Source organism: Eubalaena glacialis, chromosome 4 (genome assembly GCF_028564815.1).
Source record: "Eubalaena glacialis isolate mEubGla1 chromosome 4, mEubGla1.1.hap2.+ XY, whole genome shotgun sequence".
Taxonomy (NCBI): domain Eukaryota; kingdom Metazoa; phylum Chordata; class Mammalia; order Artiodactyla; family Balaenidae; genus Eubalaena; species Eubalaena glacialis.
Genome location: NC_083719.1, coordinates 47,902,691 through 47,929,720, shown reverse-complemented (window position 1 = coordinate 47,929,720; position 27,030 = coordinate 47,902,691). Strand labels below are relative to the sequence as shown.

General features: G+C 36.8%; 1 protein-coding gene across 1 annotated transcript in view; it reads left to right on the top strand.

Moving 5' to 3' along the window:
• The window catches only part of ERCC8 (ERCC excision repair 8, CSA ubiquitin ligase complex subunit), a 64,259-nt gene extending 39,109 nt beyond the window's left edge, over nt 1-25,150 (top strand). Inside the window, exons 9-12 of the mRNA XM_061189287.1 lie at nt 1,314-1,438; nt 9,390-9,587; nt 19,786-19,866; nt 24,640-25,150. Coding sequence (XP_061045270.1) covers nt 1,314-1,438; nt 9,390-9,587; nt 19,786-19,866; nt 24,640-24,708 — 473 coding nt within the window. The 3' untranslated portion in view covers nt 24,709-25,150. The remainder of the gene's footprint in view (nt 1-1,313; nt 1,439-9,389; nt 9,588-19,785; nt 19,867-24,639) is intronic.
• The last annotated feature ends 1,880 nt before the right edge of the window (nt 25,151-27,030 follow it).

The following is a 27,030-nucleotide window of genomic DNA, read 5'->3' as shown; positions in this document are numbered from 1 at the left end:
GAGGATTCCAGTGAGCTTTTATTTATTTTTTCTTTTTTTAAATTTTTTTTTTAGTTTTAACATCTTTATTGGAGTATAATTGCTTTACAATGGTGTGTTAGTTTCTGCTTTATAACAAAGTGAATCAGCTATACATATATCCCCATATCTCCTCCCTCTTGCGTCTCCCTTTCACCCTCCCTACTCCACCCCTCTAGGTGGTCACAAAGCACTGAGCTGATCTCCCTGTGCTATGCGGCTGCTTCCCACTAGCTATTTTACATTTGGTAGTATATATAAGTTATGGTTGTCTTTCTTTAAGATACAAGTAAGGGGGACTTCCCTGGTGGTCCAGTGGGTAAGAGTCTGTGCTCGCAATGCAGGGGGCCCAGGTTTGATCCCTGGTCAGGGAACTAGATCCCGCATGCTGTGTGGCGCGGCCTTTAAAAAAAAAAAAAAAGAAAGAAAGAAAGAAACTAAAAGATGCAAGTAAGTATGGCATTTCTTCTGCCCCTGAATTTTTGAATGTAGAAACTTTTCTGGATTAACTTATTTTATTTTTTTCCTCACATGAGGCCAACTAATACAAATTCAGTGCCATTTAGGAAGTTACAATAAATTAAAGAAATGGTAATATTTTGTGTCCATTTTGTCACAAAATTTGCAAGTTGTGTTTAATTTGAGTCCACTGCAATCCAGGTGACAAAGTACTTCGATTGCATTTTTATAATAGAATTTAATTTCTGTGTAGGTTAAAATTCTGATTCAGAATTAAATTTGGACCAGAAATACATTAGGTTGAACTATATAAAACCTATGATTGTTTTAATAATCTTTTAAATTAAATTAATCAGGTTATTGAGAATTATGCTTTCTCAAACCTGTTCATTTTGAAAGTAATATAAATTTTGATTGAGACTAGAACACTTCTTTAAGTGGCAAATACTAGTATTATTGATTTTTAATAGTCCATGGAATGATTTTTAGATTGAAAATGGAAGTAGTATATAAGAAGTTTAATTTTCAATTTAAAATTTTAGTGGTAAGTTTATGCAGTTAATTGAGTTTGATAGCACAGCTTACTCTCTGAAGAAAAATTATATTTGGCAGGATTTTCTCCCTTTTCCTATTTTCCTCTGCTTTTATGGTTCTAATTTATATAGCTTATGTTCAAGTAATCCAAAGGGATGATTAATTTTAAATATAATCAATTTATATATTTTAGATAATTCAGATAGTTGTCCTTTAATATGTTTAAATAACTATATCATCAAGCATTAAGTGTGTGTTGAATTTATAAGAACAGATAAACTGAATTGTGTTTTTCATTGCAGCAAACACTGCTCATAATGGGAAAGTTAATGGCTTATGTTTTACAAGTGATGGGCTTCACCTCCTCACTGTTGGTACAGATAATCGAATGAGGCTCTGGAATAGTTCCAATGGAGAAAACACACTAGTAAGACATTTTAAGTACCTTGAATGTTTTGGATCTACATTAAAGAAATGAATCTGTGACTTAACACTTGGTGTTTTTCTATAGATTTGACTTTGTTTCTTGCCTCTGAATCACAGCTTTCTTTATATAATATTTTTCCATTATGTGAACTAGTAATTCTCAACTGAGGACAACCCACCCCACCTCACCCCACCACATTCTCCCCACTTAGTGGAGAATCATTGCTCTACTGAGCCACTGTGTATAATGGGAGCGTGCCATCTCTCTCAAGTATATTGTAGAAGAATAAAAGATTGAGAACAACTGATATAAATTAAAGCTATAAAGTCAGTCAAATTTTATACTATATCTGACTTTTAAACAAAATCCAAAATGAGGGACTTCCCTGGTGGCGCAGTGGTTAAGAATCCACCTGCTAATGCAGGGGACACGGGTTCGATCCCTGGTCCGGGAAGATCCCACATGCCGTGGAGCAACTAAGCCCGTGAGCCACAACTACTGAGCCTGTGCTCTAGAGCCCGTGAGCCACAACTACTGAGCCTGCGTGCTGCAACTACTGAAGCCTGCGTGCCTAGAGCCCATGCTCCGCAACAAGAGAAGCCACCGCAGTGAGAAGCCCACGCACCACAACGAAGAGTAGCCCCCGCTCAGCACAACTAAAGAAAGCCCGCACGCAGCAACGAAAACCCAATGCAGCCACCCATAAATAAATAAATTAATTAATTAATTAATAAAATCCAAAATGAGTGTTATAGTACCAAAACATACAGTAATTGGAATAGATGTGTTCTAAAAGTGCTAGATTCTTTTTTTTTAAATTGAAGTATAGTTGATTTACAATATTGTGTTACTTTCCGGTGTACAGCAAAGTGATTCAGTTATACATATGTATATGTATATATCTTTTTTTTTCGATTCTTTTCCTTTATAGGTTATAACAAGATACTGACTATCGTTTCCTGGCTATACAGTAAATCCTTGTTGTTTATATATTTTATATATGGCAATGTGTATCTGTTAATACCATACAACTAATTTATCCCCTCACCTTCCCCTTTGGTAACCATGAGTTTGTTTTCTATGTCTGTGAGTCTGTTTCTGTTTTGTAAATAAGTTCATTTGTACTAGTTTTTAGATTCTGCCTGTAAATTATATCATATAATATTTGTCTCTCTGTCTGACTCACTTCACTTAGTATGATAATCTCTAGGTCCATCCATGTTGCTACAAATGGCATTATTTCATTCTTTTTCATGGCTGAGTAATATTCCATTGTATATATATACTACATCTTCTTTATCCATTCATCTGTCGATGGACATTTAGGTTGCTTCTGTGTCTTGGCTATTGTAAATAGTGCCACCATGAACATTGGGTTGCATGTTTCTTTTCTTTTTTTTATTCTTTTTTATTTTTTTTAATTTTTATTTATTTTATTTTTGGCTGCGTTGGGCCTTCATTGCTGCGTGGTCTTTCTCTAGTTGTGGCGAGCCGGGGCTACTCTTCGTTGCGGTGTGTGGGCTTCATACTGCAGTGGCTTCTCTTGTTGTGGAGCATGGGCTCTAGGCACACGGGCTTCAGTAGTTGCAGCATGCAGGCTCAGTAGTTGTGGCTCGCGGGCTCTAGAGCGCAGGCTCCGTAGATGTGGCGCACGGGCTTAATTGCTCCACAGCATGTAGGATCTTCCTGGCCAGAGCTCAAACCCATGTCCCCTGCATTAGCAGGCAGATTCTTAACCACTGCGCCACCAGGGAAGCCCGCATGTATCTTCTCTAATTAGAGTTTTCATCTTTTCCCGTTATATGCCCAGGAGTGGGATTGCTGGATCATATGGTAACTCTATTTTCAGTTTTTTAAGGAACCTCCATACTGTTTTCCATAGTGGCTGCACCAATTTACATTTCCACCAACAGTGTGTAAGGGTTCCCTTTTCTCCACACCCTCTCCATACAAGTGCTAGATTCTTATGTGGTAATTAATTTTTAGTCTTTTTAAAAATTTATGTTATAGTCCTTACCAGATGTACCTCTGGTTTAGTCACTTTCAGAATAAGCTACCAAAAGTTTATAATTTGGCAATAATACTAATAGCTAATATTTATTGAGAGCTTATGTGCCAGTTACTATGCTAATAAAAATTAACATTTAATATATGTGCCAAGTATACATGGTGTTGTTTAATCACCACATCAACACTATGAAGGTTGTTACTCTTATAACACCCATTTTACACATGAGGAAAATAAGACATAAAATTAGGTAACTTGCCTGAGTTTACATAGCTAGAAAGCAACAGAGTTTGACTCTAGATTCTACTGTTACTATAATGCTGATTATACCCAGACCCCTTAAAGCATTTATTAACTACCTTAAGGTTCATATTAATATTAATCATATTCCTTTCTTTAATCATCCTTTCTAGCTAATTCTCTCTTAGATATTCTAGGTATCACTTTTATTATTAAAAACTAACTTTAAGGTCAGAATTGTTTGTGCCAGATTACTTTAGGGTTTGCTAATCCCTCTTATTCTTTATGAAATGTTTCTCCATCGTGTCTCAGGCTAAAAACTCAGGCATTGCAAATTTTAATTTAGAATCTCCCACTCATTATATTGTACCATGTCCCTAATCAGGTCACACCTTACTTTTTCTCATTTTATTCATTTGTTTAATAAGTATTTATTGAGTACTTCCTATTTTCCAGGCAGTATTATACAGCAATAGACAAAACATAGAAAAGTTCTATCCTTGTGGAGCTTACATTCCAGGGAGAGAAAGAAAGACATCCATCAGTCAATGAATGGATGGATGGATGAATGGGTAAAATGTATATTCGGTGCAGTAAGTACTATAAAGAAAAGCAAAGCAAGGAAGGGAGCCTAGAAAATATTAAGAAGCTGGAGTTGATGTTTTACCTAGGGCAGTCAGGCTAGGTCTGACTCAGAAGATGACATTTGGCCTTAAGGAAATGAAGGAGTGAGCCATCCAACATCTGGGAGGGAGAGCATTCCAGGAAGAGGAAGGAAGAAAGTACAAAGACCCTGAGGCAGGAGCATGCTTGGGATACCCAAGGAGCATGTATGTGGCTCTTGTGTTAGACTAGAGTAAGCAAAGGGGAGAGTAATAGGAGATAAGCAACAGAAGGAACAGGATACCAGAGCTTACAGGGTTGTAGCCCTTGGTAAGGGCTTCGGCTTTTTCTATGAGTGAGATAGAAAGCCACTCAAGGCTTTTGAGTGGAGAAGTGACAGGGTCATTTTGGAAAAGTAGGTTGACATGTGCATCAAAGATGAATGTGATAGAAATAAATGGTATTGAGTACATACATAAATTGTTAATGTGATTTTATTCCATCTTTCTCTCCATCTTGAAGGTGGTGATACTCATAGTCTATGGATTTTTGCTAGTAAGCCCATATTTTGAATAGTGTGTTTAGAATGGATAATACATTTTAAAAAGGACTCGATCAAAGGAAAGGTCATTCATGCAAAAATACTAGAGTGGCCCAGAAACTCACCTACAAAGAACACTTAAAGGAATTGGGACATTGATCCCAGAAAAAGTAACTCTCAGGGGAAGCACAATGTATTCAAACACTTAAAGGGCTGTCAGACAGAATAGTAAGCAAATTTCAGTCCTGCCATTTAGTAATTTGGGGATATTAGGCAATTTATTTAAGGTGAGATCATGAAGGACTATCGTCAGAGTTTCAGTGTCTCCATCATGTAAATCAGGATTATTAGGTACCTAAACAGTAATTGTAAGGGCAAAATGGAAGTATGTAAAGAGTAGTACTGTACCTGCTAAATAATAGGCATATCATAAATGATAACTATTTTTATTATATGGTGTTGCCTTATTGGTAGTACCCTTATAATTTAAGAAAAATGTATAAGTACATGCTTCCAATATATGTATAATTATTTATAAATTATATACACGTACTGTTGTGAGTCTATATATTTTATTAAAGCTTAATTTCTTATTTTTTAGTTAAAAATGAAATCGAAATTCTCATATTTTCCCCTCATACCTTAATGGATCATCTTACAGACTCTTTGAGGTGCCAACTTCACTCTGGAAACCATTCCCTTAGAGTACAGAAAACTGTACCTACAGGGAAAATTCACAGAGAGACAGCTTTTGGCACAGCAACAAAATTTTAAAATAGCTATTCTGGTGTTTACTGTTATAGTTATTGGTGTTATCATTCACCCAGTCACCAATGGCTAGAAAGTGGGAGTCTATCCTTTATTCTCCCCTTCCCTTATCCCAGCTATTAAATCATTTACAAGTCCTCTTAATTGTTTCTTCATAATTTATTTCTTAGCTCTCTTCCCTTCCAGCCTCACTTTGGGCCCTCATGATCTCTCTCTTTAATTACTCTAACGTCCGTCTAACTTTTCCCAAACTCATCTCCCAGTGAAAGTGTTTGCTCAGTAAACTTTCAGATTATGAAAACTGAATATTTTTGCCTGTTGTGCACAAGGCCTTCATAAGCTGTCCCTTTTAACTCACTAGCTTTATATCTTGCCACTTCCCCATTTTTTTCCCTGTCCTTAACCATACTGAGCTACTTAAAGGTCTTTAAATATACGCTTCTCTCACCCTTCATTCTTTGTGTCGACTGCTGCCTTTGCTTTAGAACACCGTCTTCTCCTTCCTGTCCTAGCTGCTTCTCAGCTTTCAAGATTCATTTCAGGCACAATCTCTTTTTAACTCCTCTAGTCTAGCTTACCTGCTTCCAGAGTACCCAGTGCTCACTTGTATTACAGTAGACTGTGATCATCACTTAGTGGAATTAAAGAAAAATAATTTACCACAGTGTGGCACAGTGCTTTTTGATTTAGTATAGTCTAGATTTCAGTTTCTGATTCTGTCACTTACTAGCCAAGAGACCTTGATCGAAATACTTAACCTTTCTAAGTGTTTTCTTTTTGTTTAATAATGCTACCTATTTCATAGTATTGTTTTGCATATTATATGAAATAATGCATGTAAAATATTTAGCACATTGTCTGATACTTACAGCAAATGTTAACACTTAGTAAACATTACCTGTCATTATTATTAATTATGCTGTTAGTTGTTTGACAGTGAAATGGGCTGCCTTATGATGGAATCTCGGCATCACTGTAGGTATTTATTCAGTGACTAGATGTATATATTTCCTGGGACAATAAAAGGGATTCATAAGATAGGGAACTTTGTTTGCCATCATCCTATCCCACATCTATGAAATTTTCCTCCCCTATCAGAATCTTTTCAAAGACTGTACATACCACCTTTAAGACATCATAACCAAAAGTAGCCTGTTCTTCTTCAGTACTTTCATAATGTATAGCATGATATTTGTCACATACTGCTTTTTATGGTAAGTGTTTATAGTCATAAAATGGGGAGCTTAGATAATCACCTAGCACAGTGTGTGACACTAAGCACTTAGTAATTGGTAGATCTCTCCTTTCCTTAATCTGTTACTAGAACTTCATTCCATAGGCATTGAAAAGATATTGATAGTTTTGAGCCCACAGGTGATTTGATCACAACAGTGATTTACCAAGATTAATAGGACAGTAAGTTGCAAGATGGATTGCAGGGGGAGCACCTAAGGACAAAGACAAAAGTTAATTAGCTGGTTCAGTATTTATACCTCATTGATCACTTTCCAGTTCACATTTGGGAAGGAATGTGGTATAGTGGAAAGAAAATAGGTTTTGTAGGTAGGTGTTCTGATGTGTGAATAAGACCATCACATTCTAGCAGTTCATAATTTTTCCAGGAGGAACAGAGAATTGCTAGTTGAGATTTGTGTTTTTTCTCCACCCCACCTCCCCATCCTACAGTGTTATTCTACAAATTGTTGTACATGGAGGATCAAAAGACACAAATGAGGGAATGTTATTCTTTTAAATATATAGGAATTAATAAATCTAGGGACTCACTGAATACTTCTGTATCCTAAGTGTTTTCTTATGCATTATTTCATTTTTTAAAAAATATTTATTTATTTGGTTGAACTGGGTCTTAGTTGTGGCAGGCAGACTCCTTAGTTGTGGCTCGCAGGCTCCTTAGTTGTGGCATGCAAACTCTTAGTTGCGGTGTGCCTGTGGGATCTAGTTCCCTGACCAGGGATTGAACCTGGGCCCCTTGCATTGAGAGCGTGGAGTCTTAACCACTGCGCCACCAGGCAAGTCCCTGCATTATTTCATTTTATTTTTCACAATAACTCTGGTAAATGATGTTATTTCCTTTTAACAGATTAGAAGAATGAAACTCAGAGATTAAATCATTCATTACTCATAAGAGGCAAAAAAAAAAAAAAAAAGGGGGTGGAGTGGGTTTCAAAAACCCAAGTCTACTGATTATAAGTTTAATGTTTTAACATTTCACTGTACTGCTGCTGCATTGAGATAGTTGAACACATGTGCTCATTTCTGTCACATGTTAACCTCAAGGGTGGGTAAGCCGAATGTAGTATCCACAATTATCAGCATATATCCATTTGAGCCTCAGTGTTTGTTTATACACAGAAACACACACACACACACACTCCCACCCAACCTTTAGAAAAAGAAAAAGGCAAATCACTCACTGTCTGTTTAAACTCCAGTAGTAGCCATAGTGAAGGGAGATATTGGTGATCTGCTTGCTCATAATTCCTAAATGATTAGATACTGGTTTTACACTTACCCTAAGCTTATCTAAATTATCACCAGGAAGTAAACCTTTATCCCCAAGCTTCTCAGACTTTGATGGACTTACAGAACATCTAGGGATCTTGTTAAAATGAAGATTCTAGTTCAGTAGATTGCGATGGGGCCTAGAATTTGTTTCTAACTGCTCGGGTGATGCTGATGTTGTTGGTCTTGCATCTTTGACTTACAGGTGTAGAATTTTTGTTTTTGTCCCAAATATATAATTATTTATAAAAAGCTGCAATTGTAGTATACACAGTATTTGTGTTCTTTGCTTTTTTATACTTAGTTTTTATCCCAATTTTCTGCATAATTTTCATACTTATGATTTTTTAATTGCTATATAAACTGTAGAGTTAATATAACACTACTGGAATTTACATCTATTCTCAGTTACTCTGCCATTCTAGATAGTGTGGAATTGAATTCCTCTCGGCATGTACCTTTTTGCTGTTTAATTATTTCCCTTAGATAAATTCCCAGTAGTAGTTACTAGGTCAAGGAATAAGAATATCTTTGTTGTTTAAAGGGTACAGAGTTTCAGTTTTGCAAGATGGAAAATGGATAGTGGTGACGGTTGCACAACAATGTGAATATACTTAATGTCACTGAACTGTACACTTAAATTGTGGTTAAGATGGCAAATTTTATGTTATGTGTATTTTATCATAATTTAAAATGTTATAACTAAAAAGAAAGTTATCCTCCATCCAAAAATATATATATATTATATATGTATGTGTGTATATATATAATTTTTTTTTGGAGGGAGAATATATATACATATACGTGTGTGTGTGTATATATATATATATGTATATATATAAAGTATACTTTATATTTTGTTGCATAATAAACCATTTGGCCTTTTAGAAAGAATGACCAAATTGTGGTGCCACCTACACGTTTACCTCACTTGTACTAGTATTGAGTGTCTCAGTGGTTTATTAAAATTTTTGCTAAATGGTCTAAAATGATTCTTCAATGTTGCCTTAATTTGCATTTTTATTTCTGTCACAGTTGAAATGTGAACATTTGTTTTTGTGGGTCTTTTTACTATTTGTATTTCCCTCGTATATGAAATGTACATTTATGTCATTGGCCCTTATTCCTATTAGGACATTGATCATTTTTTTTTAGACTTACTAGAGTCGTTTCTATAGTAGAATATTTTAAGTAAATATTTTTTCCTGTCTTTGTTGTCTTTTTAATTCAGATTTAAGTGAGTAACTTTATGCTTTTACATCCTACAGGTGAACTATGGAAAAGTATGTAATGACAGTAGAAAAGGATTGAAATTCACTGTCTCCTGTGGCTGCAGTTCAGAATTTGTTTTTGTACCATATGGTAGCACCATTGCTGTTTATACAATTTACTCAGGAGAACAGATAACTATGCTTAAGGGACATTATAAAAGTGTTGACTGCTGTGTATTTCAGTCTAATTTCCAGGTAAGAATGATATTTAGGGGAATTTAGAATGTTCGGGTAGCTAGCTTGCCAGAGTAGTTGTATATAAAAGAGTAAATTGCAATTTCACTCTAAGGAATTATACTTTTTATCCACATCTGAGGTAGAGTTTATTAAATAGAGGATAGATTTTTTTTTAGGTGGCATAGGATGTCTCTGTGAATCAATATAATACTGTGCAATTTGACTGGGATAAATTCTTTTGTATATGGGCTCCATTTATTTGGCAGTTGAAAATCTCTGGCAAATTAAAATAATTTCTTGCAAATGAGCTTTTGGGAAAAAAATGGAACATATGTGTCTCATCTCAAAATATAGTTTGTGTATCTTGATTTACATATGTGTGAATATGTCTGAAATTTAGTTTATTTTTTTCTTATTTTCTGCCAATGGCTAATAAGTTTACTTTAGTGTTGATGCAACTTACATAATTTCTTAAATACCTATGGTTTTTGTTTGTTTAACATCCTAACCTTTCTCTTTCATCTCACCAATGGAGCAGATTGTTTTTTCCATAGAACATTTGCATAGATTACCTCATATGCTCCTTTAAATGAGTCTCTAATGTAGCAAGATTGTTGGTATTTTCCCTGCATCGTAGATAATGAAAATGAGGCTTGTGAAAATTAAATACTGAAAGAATGAATATTATGCGTTATTAGAGCTAGGAGGGACTTTATCACCTTATTCATTCATTCATTCATTAATACTCATTACTTAATTTGTGTCTGACGCTGTGAAGTAAGATATGCAGGTCTGGTTTTTCAGCCAGCACACGTCAGCATGGCAGTATCCATTATTAAAATACTCAAATTCATATCCTGCTGTTTGTTACATAGCTATTGTACTAAGCCCCCTAAGTGACCTCCAGCTTCACCCCCTTCCCTGGGGCCTCCTAGACCCAGTAACTAAGAGGGACCTTCAGACCCTGCTCCCTCTCTATGTCCAGTATCTCTTCTGATTGGCCAGTGTCCTGATGTACCATTTATTAAATATTTTTAGTGTTACTTCTGGGAAAGGCTACTAAGGCAACAAGAGGGGCGATGTGACTTGCCTCAAATCTGCAAGTAGATTGACAGAGCATGATTATCCATTCAAAGAAATTCTTAGAATACAGTACCTCTTTTCTTATCCATAGTCACTTAGAGACACAGCCAAGATTTTAACACAAGTATTCTGACTACCAGTTGTTGCTTTCCACCAAATCAGAGCTTCCTAGAATGTATTAAAAGTATGTCAAGATAATTGATTCCCTTCAGTCCCTGGAATAGCTGAGACAAGCCTAGGATAGCCAGAGAGCTGGGGCCAGTTGCCTCATGACAAATACCATTTCTTTTTTTTTAACATCTTTATTGGAGTATAATTGCTTTACAATGGTGTGTTAGTTTCTGCTTTATAACAAAGTGAATCAGTTATACATATACATATGTTCCCATATCTCTTCCCTCTTGCATCTCCCTTCCTCCCGCCCTCCCTATCCCACACCTCTAGATGGTCACAAAGCACAGAGCTGATCTCCCTGTGCTATGCGGTTGCTCCCCACTAGCTATCTATTTTACGTTTGGTAGTGTATATATGTACATGCCACTCTCTCTCTTTGTCACATCTTACCCTTCCCCCTCCCCATATTCTCAAGTCCATTCTCTAGTAGGTCTGTGTCTTTATTCCCGTCTTGCCACTAGGTTCTTCATGACCTTTTTTTTTTTTTTCCTTAGATTCCATATATATGTGTTAGCATACTGTATTTGTTTTTCTCTTTCTGACTTACTTCGCTCTGTATGACAGACTCTAACTCCATCCACCACACTACAAATAACTCCATTTCGTTTCTTTTTATGGCTGAGTAATATTCCATTGTATATACGTGCCACATCTTCTTTATCCATTCATCCGATGATGGACACTTAGGTTGCTTCCATGTCCTGGCTATTGTAAATAGAGCTGCAATGAACATGTTGGTACATGACTCTTTTTGAATTATGGTTTTCTCAGGGTATATGCCCAGGAGTGGGATTGCTGGGTCGTATGGTAGCTCTATTTTTAGTTTTTTAAGGAACCTCCATACTGTTCTCCATAGTAGCTGTATCAATTTACATTCCCACCAACAGTGCAAGAGTGTTCCCTTTTCTCCACACCCTCTCCAGCATTTATTGTTTGTAGATTTTTTGATGATGGCCATTCTGACCAGTGTGAGATGATATCTCATTGTAGTTTTGATTTGCATTTCTCTAATGATTAATGATGTTGAGCATTCTTTCATGTGTTTGTTGGCAATCTGTATATCTTCTTTGGAGAAATGTCTATTTAGATCTTCTGCCCATTTTTGGATTGGGTTGTTTGCTTTTTTGTTATTGAGCTGCATGAGCTGCTTGTAAATCTTGGAGATTAATCCTTTGTCAGTTGCTTCATTTGCAAATAATTTCTCCCATTCTGAGGGTTGTCTTTTCGTCTTGTTTATGGTTTCCTTTGCTGTGCAGAAGCTTTTAAGTTTCATTAGGTCCCATTTGTTTATTTTTGTATTTATTTCCATTTCTCTAGGAGGTGGGTCAAAAAGGATCTTGCTGTGATTTGTGTCATAGGGTGTTCTGCCTATGTTTTCCTCTAAGAGTTTGATAGTGTCTGGCCTTACACTTAGGTCTTTAATCCATTTTGAGTTTATTTTTGTGTATGGTGTTAGGGAGTGTTCTAATTTCATACTTTTACATGTACCTGTCCAGTTTTCCCAGCACCACTTATTGAAGAGGCTGTCTTTTCTCCACTGTATATGCTTGCCTCCTTTATCAAAGATAAGGTGACCATATGTGCGTGGGTTTATCTCTGGGCTTTCTATCCAGTTCCATTGATCTATGTTTCTGTTTTTGTGCCAGTACCAAACTGTCTTGATTACTGTAGCTTTGTAGTATAGTCTGAAGTCAGGGAGCCTGATTCCTCCAGCTCCATTTTTCGTTCTCAAGATTGCTTTGGCTATTTGGGGTCTTTTGTGTTTCCATACAAATGGTGAAATTTTTTGTTCTAATTCTGTGAAAAATGCCAGTGGTAGTTTCATAGGGATTGCATTGAATCTGTAGATTGCTTTGGCTAGTAGAGTCATTTTCACAATGTTGATTCTTCCAATCCAAGAACATGGTATATCTCTCCATCTATTTGTATCATCTTTAATTTCTTTCATCAGTGTCTTATAACTTTCTGCATACAGGTCTTTTGTCTCCTTAGGTAGATTTATTCCTAGATATTTTATTCTTTTTGTTGCAGTGGTAAACGGGAGTGTTTTCTTAATTTCACTTTCAGATTTTTCATCATTAGTGTATAGGAATGCAAGAGTTTTCTGTGCATTAATTTTGTATCCTGCTACTTTACCAAATTCATTGATTAGCTCTAGTAGTTTTCTGGTAGCATTTTTAGGATTCTCTATGTATAGTATCATGTCATCTGCAAACAGTGACAGCTTTACTTCTTCTTTTCCAATTTGGATTCCTTTTATTTCTTTTTCTTCTCTGATTGCTGTGGCTAACACTTCCAAAACTATGTTGAATAATAGTGGTGAGAGTGGGCAACCTTGTCTTGTTCCTGATCTTAGTGGAAATGGTTTCAGTTTTTCACCATTGAGGACAATGTTGGCTGTGGGTTTGTCATATACGGCCTTTATTATGTTGAGGAAAGTTCCCTCTATGCCTACTTTCTGCAGGGCTTTTATCATAAATGGGTGTTGAATTTTGTCGAAAGCTTTCTCTGCATCTATTGAGATGATCATATGGTTTTTCTCCTTCAATTTGTTAATATGGTGTATCACGTTGATTGGTTTGCGTATATTGAAGAATCCTTGCATTCCTGGAATAAACCCCACTTGATCATGGTGTATGATCCTTTTAATGTGCTGTTGGATTCTCTTTGCTAGTATTTTGTTGAGGATTTTTGCATCTATGTGCATCTATGTTTTCTTTCTTTGTGACATCTTTGTCTGGTTTTGGTATCAGGGTGATGGTGGCCTCGTAGAATGAGCTGGGGAGTGTTCCTCCCTCTGCAATATTTTGGAAGAGTTTGAGAAGGATAGGTGTTAGCTCTTCTCTAAATGTTTGCTAGAATTCGCCTGTGAAGCCATTGGGTCCTGGGCTTTTGTTTGTTGGAAGATTTTAATCACAGTTTCAATTTCAGTGCTTGTGATTGGTCTGTTCATATTTTCTATTTCTTCCTGGTTCAGTCTCGGCAGGTTGTGCATTTCTAAGAATTTGTTCATTTCTTCCAGGTTGTCCATTTTATTGGCATAGAGTTGCTTGTAGTAATCTCTCATGATCGTTTGTATTTCTGCAGTGTCAGTTGTTACTTCTCCTTTTTTATTTCTAATTCTATTGATTTGAGTCTTCTCCCTTTTTTTCTTGATGAGTCTGGCTAATGGTTTATCAATTTTGTTTATCTTCTCAAAGAACCAGCTTTTAGTTTTATTGATCTTTGCTATTGTTTCCTTCATTTCTTTTTCATTTATTTCTGATCTGATCTTTATGATTTCTTTCCTTCTGCTAACTTTGGGGTTTTTTTGTTCTTCTTTCTCTCATTGCTTTAGGTGCAAGGTTAGGTTGTTTATTTGAGATGTTTCCTGTTTCTTGAGGTAGGCTTGTATTGCTATGAACTTCCCTCTTAGAACTGCTTTTGCTGCATCCCATAGGTTTTGGGTCGTCGTGTCTCCATTGTCATTTGTTTCTAGGTATTTTTTGATTTCCCCTTTGATTTCTTCAGTGATCACTTCGTTATTAAGTAGTGTATTGTGTAGCCTCCATGTGTTTGTATTTTTTACAGGTCTCTTCCTGTAATTGATATCTAGTCTCATAGCGTTGTGCTCGGAAAAGATACTTGATACGATTTCAATTTTCTTAAATTTACCAAGGCTTGATTTGTGACCCAAGATATGATCTATCCTGGAGAATGTTCCATGAGCACTTGAGAAAAATGTGTATTCTGTTGTTTTTGGGTCTAATGTCCTATAAATATCAATTAAGTCCATCTTGTTTAATGTATCATTTAAAGCTTGTGTTTCCTTATTTATTTTCATTTTGGATGATCTGTCCATTGGTGAAAATGGGGTGTTAAAGTCCCCTACTATGATTGTGTTACTGTCAATTTCCCCTTTTATGGCTGTTAGTATTTGCCTTATGTATTGAGGTGCTCCTATGTTGGGTGCATAAATATTTACAATTGTTATATCTTCCTCTTGGATCGATCCCTTGATCATTATGTAGTGTCCTTCTTTGTCTCTTGTAATAGTCTTTATTTTAAAGTCTCTTTTGTCTGATATGAGAATTGCTACTCCAGCTTTCTTTTGATTTCCATTTGCATGGAATATCTTTTTCCATCCCCTCACTTTCAGTCTGTATGTGTCCCTAGGTCTGAAGTGGGTCTCTTGTAGACAGCATATATACGGGTCTTGTTTTTGTATCCATTCAGCCAGTCTATGTCTTTTGGTTGGAGCATTTAATCCATTTACATTTAAGGTAATTATCGATATGTATGTTCCTATTCCCATTTTCTTAAATGTTTTGGGTTTGTTATTGTAGGTGTTTTCCTTCTCTTGTGTTTCTTGCCTAGAGAAGTTCCTTTAGCATTTGTTGTAAAGCTGGTTTGGTGGTCCTGAACTCTCTCAGCTTTTGCTTGTCTGTAAAGGTTTTAATTTCTCCATCAAATCTGAATGAGATCCTTGCTGGGTAGAGTAATCTTGGTTGTAGGTTTTTCTCCTTCATCACTTTAAGTATATCCTGCCACTCCCCTCTGGCTTGCAGAGTTTCTGCTGAAAGATCAGCTGTTAACCTTATGGGGATTCCCTTGTGTGTTATTTGTTGTTTTTCCCTTGCTGCTTTAATATGTTTTCTTTATATTTAATTTTTGATAGTTTGATTAATATGTGTCTTGGCATGTTTCTCCTTGGATTTATACTGTATTGGACTCTCTGTGCTTCCAGGACTTGATTAACTATTTCCTTTCCCATATTAGGGAAGTTTTCAACTATAATCTCTTCAAATATTTTCTCAGTCCCTTTCTTTTTCTCTTCTTCTTCTGGGACCCCTGTAATTCGAATGTTGGTGCGTTTAATGTTGTCCCAGAGGTCTCTGAGACTGTCCTCAGTTCTTTTCATTCTTTTTTCTTTATTCTGCTCTGCAGTAGTTATTTCCACTATTTTATCTTCCAGGTCACTTACCCGTTCTTCTGCCTCAGTTATTCCGCTATTGATCCCTTCTGGAGTATTTTTAATTTCATTTATTGTGTTTTTCGTCGTTGCTTGGTTCCTCTTTAGTTCTTCTACGTCCTTGTTAAATGTTTCTTGCATTTTGTCTATTCTATTTCCAAGATTTTGGATCATGTTTACTATCATTATTCTGAATTCTTTTTCAGGTAGACTGCCTATTTCCTCTTCATTTGTTAGGTCTGGTGTGTTTTTACCTTGCTCCTTCATCTGCTGTGTGTTTTTCTGTCTTCTCATTTTACTTAACTTACTGTGTTTGGGGTCTCCTTTTCACAGGCTGCAGGTTCGTAGTTCCCGTTGTTTTTGGTATCTGTCCCCAGTGGCTAAGGTTGGTTCAGTGGGTTGTGTAGGCTTCCTGGTGGAGGGGACTAGTGCCTGTGTTCTGGTGGATGAGGCTGGATCTTGTCTTTCTGGTGGGCACGTCCACGTCTGATGGTGTGTTTTGGGGTGTCTGTGGCCTTATTATGATTTTAGGCAGCCTCTCTGCTAATGGATGGGGCTGTGTTCCTGTCTTGCTAGTTGTTTGGCATAGGGTGTCCAGCACTGTAGCTTGCGGGTCATTGAGTGAAGCTGGGTCTTGGTGTTGAGTTGGAGATCTCTGAGAGATTTTTGCCGTTTGGTATTACGTGGAGCTGGGAGGTCTCTTGTGGACCAGTGTCCTGAAGTTGGCTCTCCCACTTCAGAGGCACAGCCCTGATGCCTGGCTGGAGCACCAAGAGCCTTTCATCCACACGGCTCAGAATAAAAGGGAGAAAAAATAGAAAGAAAGAGGATAAAATAAAATAAAGTAAGGAAAAATAAAATAAAACTATTATAATAAAAATCAAGAAAAAAATTGTTAAAAAATTTATTAAGAAATTTTTTTAATATTTTAAGATAAATTTTTTAATTTTTAAAAATAAAAAAATTATTAAGAAAAAATTTTTTTTTATTTTTTAAAATAAAAAATAAGAAAAAATTTATTAAGAAAAAAATTTTTTTAATAAAAAATAAGAAAAAAATTAAGAAAAAATTTTTTAAATAAAAAATAAGAAAAAAATTATTAAGAAAAAATTTAAGAAAAAAAAATTCTTTAAGTAAAAAAAAAAAAAAAAAAAACATGGACGGACCAAACCCTAGGACAAATGGTGGAAGCAAAGCTATACAGACAAAATCTCACACAGAAGCATACACATATACACTCACAAAAAGAGGAAAAGGGGAAAAAAGTAATATATCCTGCTCCCAAAGTCCACCTCCTCAATTTGGGATGATTCGTTGCATATTCAGGTATTCAACAGATGCAGGTACATCAAGTTGTTTGTGGAGCTTTAATCCGCTGCTTCTGAGGCTGCTGGGAGAAATTTCCCTTTCTCTTCTTTGTTCGTACAGCTCCCGGGGTTCAGCTTTAGATTTGGACCCGCCTCTGCGTGTAGGTTGCCTGAGGGCGTCTGTTCTTCGCTCAGACAGGACGGGGTTAAAGGAGCAGCTGATTCGGGGGCTCTGACTCACTCAGGCTGGGGGAGGGAGGGGTACGGATGCAGGGCGAGCCTGCGGCGGCAGAGGCCAGCGTGACGTTGCACCAGCCTGGGGTACGCTGTGTGTTCTCCCAGGGAAGTTGTCCCTGGATCACGGGACCCTGGCAGTGGCGGGCTGCACAGGCTCCTGGGAGGGGCGGTGTGGAGAGTGACCTGTGCTCGCACACAGGCTTCTTGGTGGCGGCAGCAGCAGCCTTAGCGTCTCATGCCTGTCTCTGGGGTCTGCGCTGATAGCCGCGGCTCGCGCCCGTCTCTGGAGCTCGTTTAGGCGGCGCTCTGAATCCCCCTCCTCGCGCACCAGGAAACAAAGAGGCAAGAAAAAGTCTCTTGTCTCTTCGGCAGGTCCAGACCTTTTCCCGGACTCCCTCCCGGCTAGCTGCGGCGCACTAACTCCTTCAGGCTGTGTTCACACCGCCAACCCCAGTCCTCTCCCTGCGATCTGACCGAAGCCCAAGCCTCAGCTCCCAGCCCCCGCCTGCCCCGGCGGGTGAGCAGACACGCCTCTCGGGCTGGTGAGTGCTGCTGGGCACCGATCCTCTGTGCGGGAATCTCTCCGCTTTGCCCTCCGCACCCCTGTGGCTGCGCTCTCCCCCGTGGCTCCGAAGCTTCCCCCCTCTGCCACCCGCAGTCTCCGCCCGCGAAGGGGCTTCCTAGTGTGTGGAAACCTTTCCTCCTTCACAACTCCCTCCCGCTGGTGCAGGTCCCGTCCCTATTCTTTTGTCTCTGTTATTTCTTTTTTCTTTTGCCCTACCGAGGTACGTGGGGAGTTTCTTGCCTTTTGGGAGGTCTGACGTCTTCTGCCAGCATTCAGTGGGTGTTCTATAGGAGCAGTTCCACGTGTAGATGTATTTCTGATGTATCTGTGAGGAGGAAGGTGATCTCTGCGTCTTACTCTTCCGCCATCTTGCCCAGACCCCCCTCTTTTTTTTTTTTTTAATTTATTTTTTATTTATTTATTTGGCTGCATTGGGTCTTCGTTGCTGAGCGCAGCCTTTCTCTAGTTGTGGCGAGCAGGGGCTGCTCTTTGTTGCGGTGCACAGGTTTCTCATTGTGCTGGCTTGTCTTGTTGCAAAGCACGGGCTCTAGGCGCACGGGCTTCAGTAGTTGTGGTGCGTGGGCTCAGTAGTTGTGGTGCACGGGCTTAGTTGCTCCGCAGTATGTGGGATCTTCCCAGACCAGGGCTCGAACCTGTGTCCCCTGCATTGGCAGGCGGATTCTTAACCACTACACCACCAGGGAAGTCCGACAAATACCATTTCCATATGTGCTATGCACTGAGAAAGATTTGAATAACTGCATTACATCAGAAAGCTTCCAACTCTTATCCCATTCCATCTATTATGATTTCTGAAAAGGAAAATAATTATAAATCTAAATTATAAAAGTAAAAGAGAGTAGTATTTTTGCATCCATTCAGCTTTTTAAAAAATTGACCTAGTATTTTACATCCTGTTTTTTTCTTTCCACACTATGACTATTTGGTTTACATCCTGCTCCTTTCTCTTGACAATATGAATATTTTCCACTGTCATTAAATATTCTTCAAAAGTAAATTTAGTGATTATGTAATATCACATCATATTAATGCAGCATAAATTTATATATAAATCATTACCCTGGACAATAATTTTTGGAAAATTATAGTTATTTTTGTTATTATAAATATAATATGATAATATCCTTGAATTTCATGTGTGTCTTTGGCATGACTTCTTAGAAATGCATACAGAAACTTCTGACACATGTTGAGATTTCATTCTCTGAAAAGATTATAGCAATTTATACCCTTTGTATGGGAGCGTATCTACTTCACTGCCCCATAGGAATATTTTCAGTAGTAGCCAACACAACATATTTCTGAAGTTCTGTGGGGAGGCGAATGAACATTGTTCAGCATGTGCAGACAGCATATCCATAAAGACATTGACACTGACTGTGCATCAACCCAAGCTGCTTATAAAATAAGCTTCTCAGCAAGCGTGGCATATATGTCTTAATGCTCTTTAGTTGAGTTCTTTTTTTGAACTTTTGGCCTATTTTAGCTAGAAACTCATATGGTTTCTTCATTGAAGTCTTTATTAAAGCTCAGTTATTGACAGAAAAGGACAAAATTTATTTTTTCCATTTTTTTCTCATTCTCTGACACTTGAAATAAATGGATACTATGATTAAAAATTACGATTGTTTTTGTGAATTTTAACATGTTAGCAACATGTTAACATATCCTAATACTATTTTTAAATACAAAACAAGGCTTTACTACATCTTAAACAAACAGAAAAAAACTTCAGCCCAGTTTCTTTGGGGAGTAGAAATAGAATTAATCTTAATTAATCTAACCTAAGAATTAATCATTTAAAAATTGATGTCATTTATTTCAGATTGGCACCAGCTTTGAAGTGACCTACAATTACATCTTTGCTTTGTGTTATAGGAACTTTATAGTGGTAGCAGAGACTGCAATATTCTTGCTTGGATACCGTCCGTATATGAATCAGTTCCTGATGATGAGGAGGTAAATATTATTTATACAAATTGTACAGTGACTTCTAAATCATAAAAAAAGTTTTTATTAATTTACTTTATATGAGAGAAACTTTTAAAGCATTTCTTGCTATTTTGTGATTGTAAAAATAATTTGCCTCTATAATATATTTGGAAAATTCAAAAAAATATTAAGAGAAGAACATAAATTTCTGAAGTTTATTAATTACTATTAACATTTTGATTTACTTCATTCTTGTTTTTTCCTGTGCATACTTTTTAGCATGGTTAATATTATGCTTGAACATACAGCTTAGCATCCTGCTTAAGACTTTTTCCATGTCGTTAATAAGTGTTTGTAAATATTGTTTTTAATAATATAGCATTCTGTCATTTATTTACCATAATTTACTCAAATATTTTCCTATTGGAATACATTTCTTTTGATCATTATAAACACATCAAGGTAAATATCTGTTCAAAAATTATTTACATTTCTGATTACTTCTTTTGTTAGATTCCTAGAAGTAGTGTTACCTCTTGAGTTATCATGTATGACATGTTTAAGGTTCTTTATTCACACTATCAAATTTTATCAGTTTACACTTCTACCAGCAGTCTGTTAGTGCCTATCTCAGAGCATAAACTGGTACAAATATGACAGTGTGAATAAAGAACCTGAAAAATGTGGTGGGAAAACAAAGATAAGTAAGACATGATTTCTGGTCTTAGGTAGCCTCTGAATTTTTTTACTTTTTTGTCAAGCTATCTAAAGGTGAAATCTTCCAGATTTCATCATGTGTCTAATTTGATTTATTATGGCTTTGATTAGTTTTAGTGTACACCTGCTTTAAATACTGAATTTTTTTTGTACAAAGCTTAATATGTTCAAATAATTTGGTTCAGCCATTGATTTTGCATTATTATTTAATTACTGTGTCCTGCTGTTTGGGAGTTACTATATACATTAAATCCAACTCATAATACTATAGGCCATGTTAGAAAGATTAACAATCATTTACCAAAGGAAAACTATAAAAAAAAACTAGAAATAAATCATCTCTGACTTATGTATGAAAAAAGGATATTATTTAGAAGAAAACTAAATTGCTTATTTTATAAAGAGAGTATGTGACTCTGATGGTTTATTTCCTCATTATATAGTTACAGTGATAGTTTGAACTCCCCATCTAGAAGAATTTTTGTATGTGGGAAATTAAGCTGAACAAGTAGAAATCAAACAGAGGTACACAAAAAATAAGTTAGCTTTATAGTTAAGCTTTAGAGCTATGAAACCTTACCTTTTAAAATGCACTGTGTATATGCTTTAAGATAGGCACCATTCTCAAATTAATATAAAATGGTAAGTGCTAAGATTATTTCCACAAAATTTTAGTTTGAAAGATTTCTGTGAATGTAGGTAGAACATGAATATGATCGCGATGCAGATCCCAAGAGAGAAGTCTGTCTACACAAGACCCTGTTCTTTACATGTATATTTACTATTTAACTCATATTTAAAAGTATTTTCATCTCACCTATCAAATGAATGACTGCTGCAGTTCCCCAGAGAGGCAACTTAACACAAAACAAAACATACACTTGCACATACTCACACACTCACTTTGTCTGTAGTTTCAGGTAAACTAAATAATAGTAATACTGGTAACTGGGTTCGAATCCCAGTTCTGCCATTCATTAGTGATCTGAGACAAGTTTATGATATCTTCAAACATCAGAATCATCAAAGCAAAATTGTTCTTAAGTTTCCTTTCAAATCCACCCTTGAGATGAGATTTACTTCTCCATCAACCAAGATACAACCCCTTAGGGGTGTTTCTTCTGATATCCAAGATAGAGGAGTAATTTAGTTCTACCATAAGAAATTGAAGGGCATTGGGCAATAGGGACAGGTTTTATGATCTTTAAGCGTAAATCCTATTATTTAATTGGCAGGCTGTTTTGTTATATTCTGAGGAATCTGCCTTCCTTTTGCCCCCTCTTCCCAACATTTGGTCACAATCAAAGCAAGCCTATATAACTCCTAATCACTTTTTCCTGTCTGAGATCTCTAGGGTGACTATATTACAGTTTAAATCTGACCTCTCATCAAGGATCTTACTTTATTTTGACAGTTACACAATATGTAGCTGTTTTATTTACCACTTGTCACTTGCTATATTGAGACAACCCTATATTCTACCTATAAAGATTTTCCACTAATTACCAGTGAGAAATTTAGAATTTATCAAGATGCATGTGTGGAAGATGGTCCAGTTTGGTTTTGTTCTTCCTTCCCATTATATGGACCTGAACTAGATCCCCTTTAAACTCATGCTTCCCTGTCTCCATAACATTCACAACTATCTGTCAGTAGAACAGGCAGGCTGGATGGATATGTTCAAGCATAGAAAGAATGTCCACTAGGAGGAGATGTTGTAGAGAAAACTGAAGTAATATATGGTAGTTAACTTGATCAGTAGGTCTCAAACAGTATATGTGTACCACATCATATATAATATTTTTACTGCCGCTTTCAATTACAAGTAAGATGTGGTTTTTTTTTTTTTTTTTAGAAGGAACTCTCCCATTCTTTTTTTTTTTTTTTTTAATTATTTATTTTTATTTATTTATTTTTGGCTGTGTTGGGTCTTCGTTTTCTGTGCGAGGACTTTCTCCAGTTGCGGCAAGCGGGGGCCACTCCTCATCGCGGTGCGCGGGCTTCTCACTATCGCAGCCTCTCTTGTTGCGGAGCACAGGCTCCAGACGCGCAGGCTCAGTAGTTGTGGCTCACGGGCCCAGTTGCTCCGCGGCATGTGGGAACTTCCCAGACCAGGGCTCGAACCCGTGTCCCCTGCATTGGCAGGCAGATTCTCAACCACTGCGCCACCAGGGAAGCCCCAGTAAGATGTTTTATTTGTGTTTTTTTAACAATAAAATGTACTTCTAATAATACTGTAATATATTCATATTGTTATCCTTTACTGCTATAAACAGTAAAATTTATATGCAACTTGCCTTTCCAATTTTCACTTATTTTTGTTTGCTTACCATAGCAACAATAATTTACATTAAAATAATTTTGCTTCTCTGTTGATTCTTCAAATGAAATTTAAATGTTTAATACATTACATATTGGGCTTCCATAGTGAAATTAGAAGGCATGGCCTTTGTGTGGTTCATCTACCCAGGGACATTTTGGTAGATATCTAAGGCAGAGTTAAAGGCTTTTAGAGCTAGAGTAGGGAAGAATAATCACCTAACCCCTAAGGATAATACATCTTTAAATAAACTGTCACTAAATAACCTAACTTGGTAGTTAAATTATAAACCCAGAAAGGTAGGAAATTCAGTAAACACTTGGATGAAAGAATAAATGAACAGTCTTCAGTGTGCTACTCTTGCAAATCAGTGGACTGCTACTAGAAATAAGTGAATAGTTTGCTGAGGTTTGGTAATCGTTTTGGATCTGGACACCAGGTATAATGGAATTTTGTTTGTACAACTAAGTGACTATAGCCAATATTAGGTTTAGTAATGGTGACAATACCAACATTAGATTAAGTAATGGACTCAGATCTAAGCTTTAACAACTATAAAGCATACCTAAATTAACATATTGTTTTGTTTTTTGTTTTTTTTTTTTTAACTGGAAACACCCACTTTTTCTACTGTTATCATTGTTTGAATTTTAAGAGTCTAAATCATCATGTTCATCAAAAGGAAATGAACGTTCTCAGACATACAGTAGGGGCTGACCTTAACATAAAATATTGCTATATGTTGTAAAAGGTAATATATCTAAGATAATTTAAGAATAATCTAAGAACTAATACATTATTGGATTTGGAGTCTGAACAAACTGGCAGCAAACATAAAAGCTGCAGAGTAGGAAGCACACGTGGCTCATAATGCCCAGATACTCAAAAAAAAGAGATCATTTTAAAGTCCTTTAATCATTTGCCAAAGAATAAGAAGGTTAGCCATTCAAAAAATTTCCCCAAACAAGTGAATTGATTTGAAATACCACAGGTAATTAAAATTCCTCTGTTGCTGATTACGTTTATTAGGTACAGCTTTAAAGTTGTAAGAGTACTGTGATGTTTTGTTATTTTAGATAGATACCGTCTAATGCATGTTCTCTTTCACAGAAATCTCCCAGGGAAACCTATGTGCTAATGACAAAATGTTACCGTTTCCAATACATTTTGCCTGTCTTTTTCAACTGCTTCCCTAGCTACATACATACATACATACATAAATAAATAAACCTTGCTACTTAATACCAAAAATGATATTACTCCGTTTGATGAACACCTTATTCCCCACATGTGGATATTTGCTTATTTATAAAAATCAGGTCCATCCAAGCAGTAAAAAGTTGCTCACATTAATATTTTGGGCTCTCAAGTCAGACTATAGACCTGAGTCCAGCCTTAGCCACATGGATATTAATGTGCCCTCTTCTCCAGGTAACTCCGAAGAGGTGTAAAAATGCCTTAAGTAATAGCAGCAGCATCGTGTGTGTGTCTGTGTGTCTGTGCATGTCTGTGTGTGTGTATGAGGTAACTACTTTGAAGGAAACATAATTTGGATAAAGTCTGATATGTCTATTTAAAATGAAGTTACATTATATTGTATGCTGGGTGTTTCTTTTGTTAACTTTTGGGTTGAAATTAACAATTGTATAGTTTCTTCAAAAATAATCTAGTTGCTTTTTATCTGATATATTTCATAACTATATTGTGGGCCTAAAATTATGAGGTAGAATAATTGAGTCTTTCTTTTTTGCCCCTTTTTTTAGACTTCAACCAGATCACAGTTAAATCCAGCATTTGAAGATGCCTGGAGCAGCAGTGATGAGGAAGGATGACTATCATTCTGAGTACTTTTTGTCTCTATTGATGAAACTTTTAAAACAGGACTGTTTTATTTTTTTAATTGTCCAGTGACAGCTACATTAGCCCTGAATTTGGGTGGTTTTTTTCCTTTTGTTTTAAAATGAAGTTAATAGTTGCATGAAATCCTGCAGCAGAGTTCCATATAGTTTATTTAATCAGAACATGTCTCCTTGATCCCAGTTGCTGTTGTCTGCCGCAGCCCGTAGAGCTATAGTAGAAGGAGACAGGTCATGGTAGCCCCTTTGTGGGAACTTGAGCAGATTGTGTGAACAATAAGATGCAGTCTTGGAGGGTGAGCACGTAGAGATTATCAGCACTGACTTTCTCCTGCTGGTTGTACCATCACCTTGCTCATTTTCACTTTCAAGAATGATTTTACTAAGGATTATATCAAAAAGTTTAGTTGAAAAGTTAGCATCAGAATTTGTTTATTCTTATTTATGTATTCCGTTTTTGCAATGATTTCATTTACTTAACCATTGTCTAGCTTTATGTTAAGTTTTCTTGAACTCATTGCCTTCCACAATCTAAAAAGTGCATCACAGGAGGTATTTAACTTAGGGAAAATACCATATTTCCTTTATTTTAATGCATCAGATGGCAGCTTGAACTACTCTTCTATGAATCTGTTTAAGATGTGACCAAGTCCTACTTCATTCATCAAAGCAGAAAATATCCTGGCAGGGAATCTGGCTTAAACATGAAATGTCATAAAATTTCTATTTTATTTTCTACTCTTCTTGTGTCATAACCCACAAGTGATTATCATGAACCTAATCTTATACTCCCTTTCTTTCTGATTCTATCAATAGGAGACTAGTTAAAGAGGTTTTTGTGAGCTTGAATACCAAGTATACAGTTGTTGAGTTTTTAAGTGTGTGTTAGGCCTCATATCAGACCTTTCTGGCCAAACGTTTTCCATACGTTTACTTTATAGTTGACCTTCTTAAGCCCTGACCATTTTACTCTCACTTTTTCTCACTTGGTGAGGATTCTTACAATCTTTGAGAATGCTATTGAAATTGGAATTTTTTTTTAATTTTAAGAAAAAAGGAGTCTTTCTCCAAACTGCAAATACATATAGGTAACTGGTACATTTTGAAAAGGTCCATCTGCTGGGGATGTGGAATGACTACCCTCCCAGGGCCATGGGATGAGTCTAATCCACTGACTGGGCAGCGCTGACAACCAATGAGGCCATATCAGTACCTAGTGTCTGTGACGTTACATGTTCCTGTAGGCATCCATGAACCATTTTCCTTTTCCCCTCTGAGCTTTTCTGAGTCAAATCTCAGCCTGTTCCTCAAAGTAATCGGAGATGGCTCCACCTGAGCACTCGCTTATGTGCTGTGGGCCATTTGTGGGTTTGGTGTGAGGGCTTTCTCAGGAGATCATGGCTCCCCACAAGCATTGTTCAGGTCACAAGCTTCTCTGCTATGTCTGCCTACTGCTGTTGCAAGCAATCCGTTCCCCACCCTAGTAGGGTATAAGAGGTCCCATCCCTGGAGACCGTGGCTCAGTGTTTAATGAAGAAGGAGAGGAGGGGAAAGGAGCACCTGGTTCCAGCATGCCCCCTGCCAAAACCTGAAGAGTTGATCCAATTAATTTTAGAAATACAAAGCCCTGGTCCGTGCATATGGGCCCTCATAAGAGCTGCTACTTATCGACATGCAAAGAGTCTCATGCTCAAAACGAAAAATGTAAAAGATGAAGTTGATTCCACCGTTGCTTTCCTAGATGTAGACCCTAGCCCCTCTAAGGTTGATTAGGACACCCTAGAGAAGGGGGGCGCTGCTTACAGAGAGGCCACAAGCGACCAATAGGAGCTTATCAGGTAAACACCCAACAGAAAAAAAAAGGAAAAGTTTTAGTCATCTAGAGGTACAAGCCATTCTGTAAGTTTAAAAAAAAAGGTGGCAGTGTGAGGAAGGGACTGATGATTCCATGGGCAGGGGCAATCCCGGGGGTAAGTTGCCCAGAAGTACCTGGCCCCTTCAGCCTCCCTTTTTTCCTCTTATCAGCCAGAAAAAGAAAGTAAAGACTGCACCTTCAGGGTGCAAAAGCCTGAAACAGGAAGAGAACAGAAAAACTGACTGCCACTTTAGGTGGATACAAGCTCAAGGGGAGAAAAAACAGGAACTTTAAATCTTAGGTACTAAGCAAACACCAGTCTAGCAAACGTAATGCTAATTGTAGATTACTTAAGATTTAAAAGCAAAAACAGAAAATAAAAGGTAATTGAATAATATATACATAAATATAATATTAAAGCAAAGTTTTATAATTTGATCCAA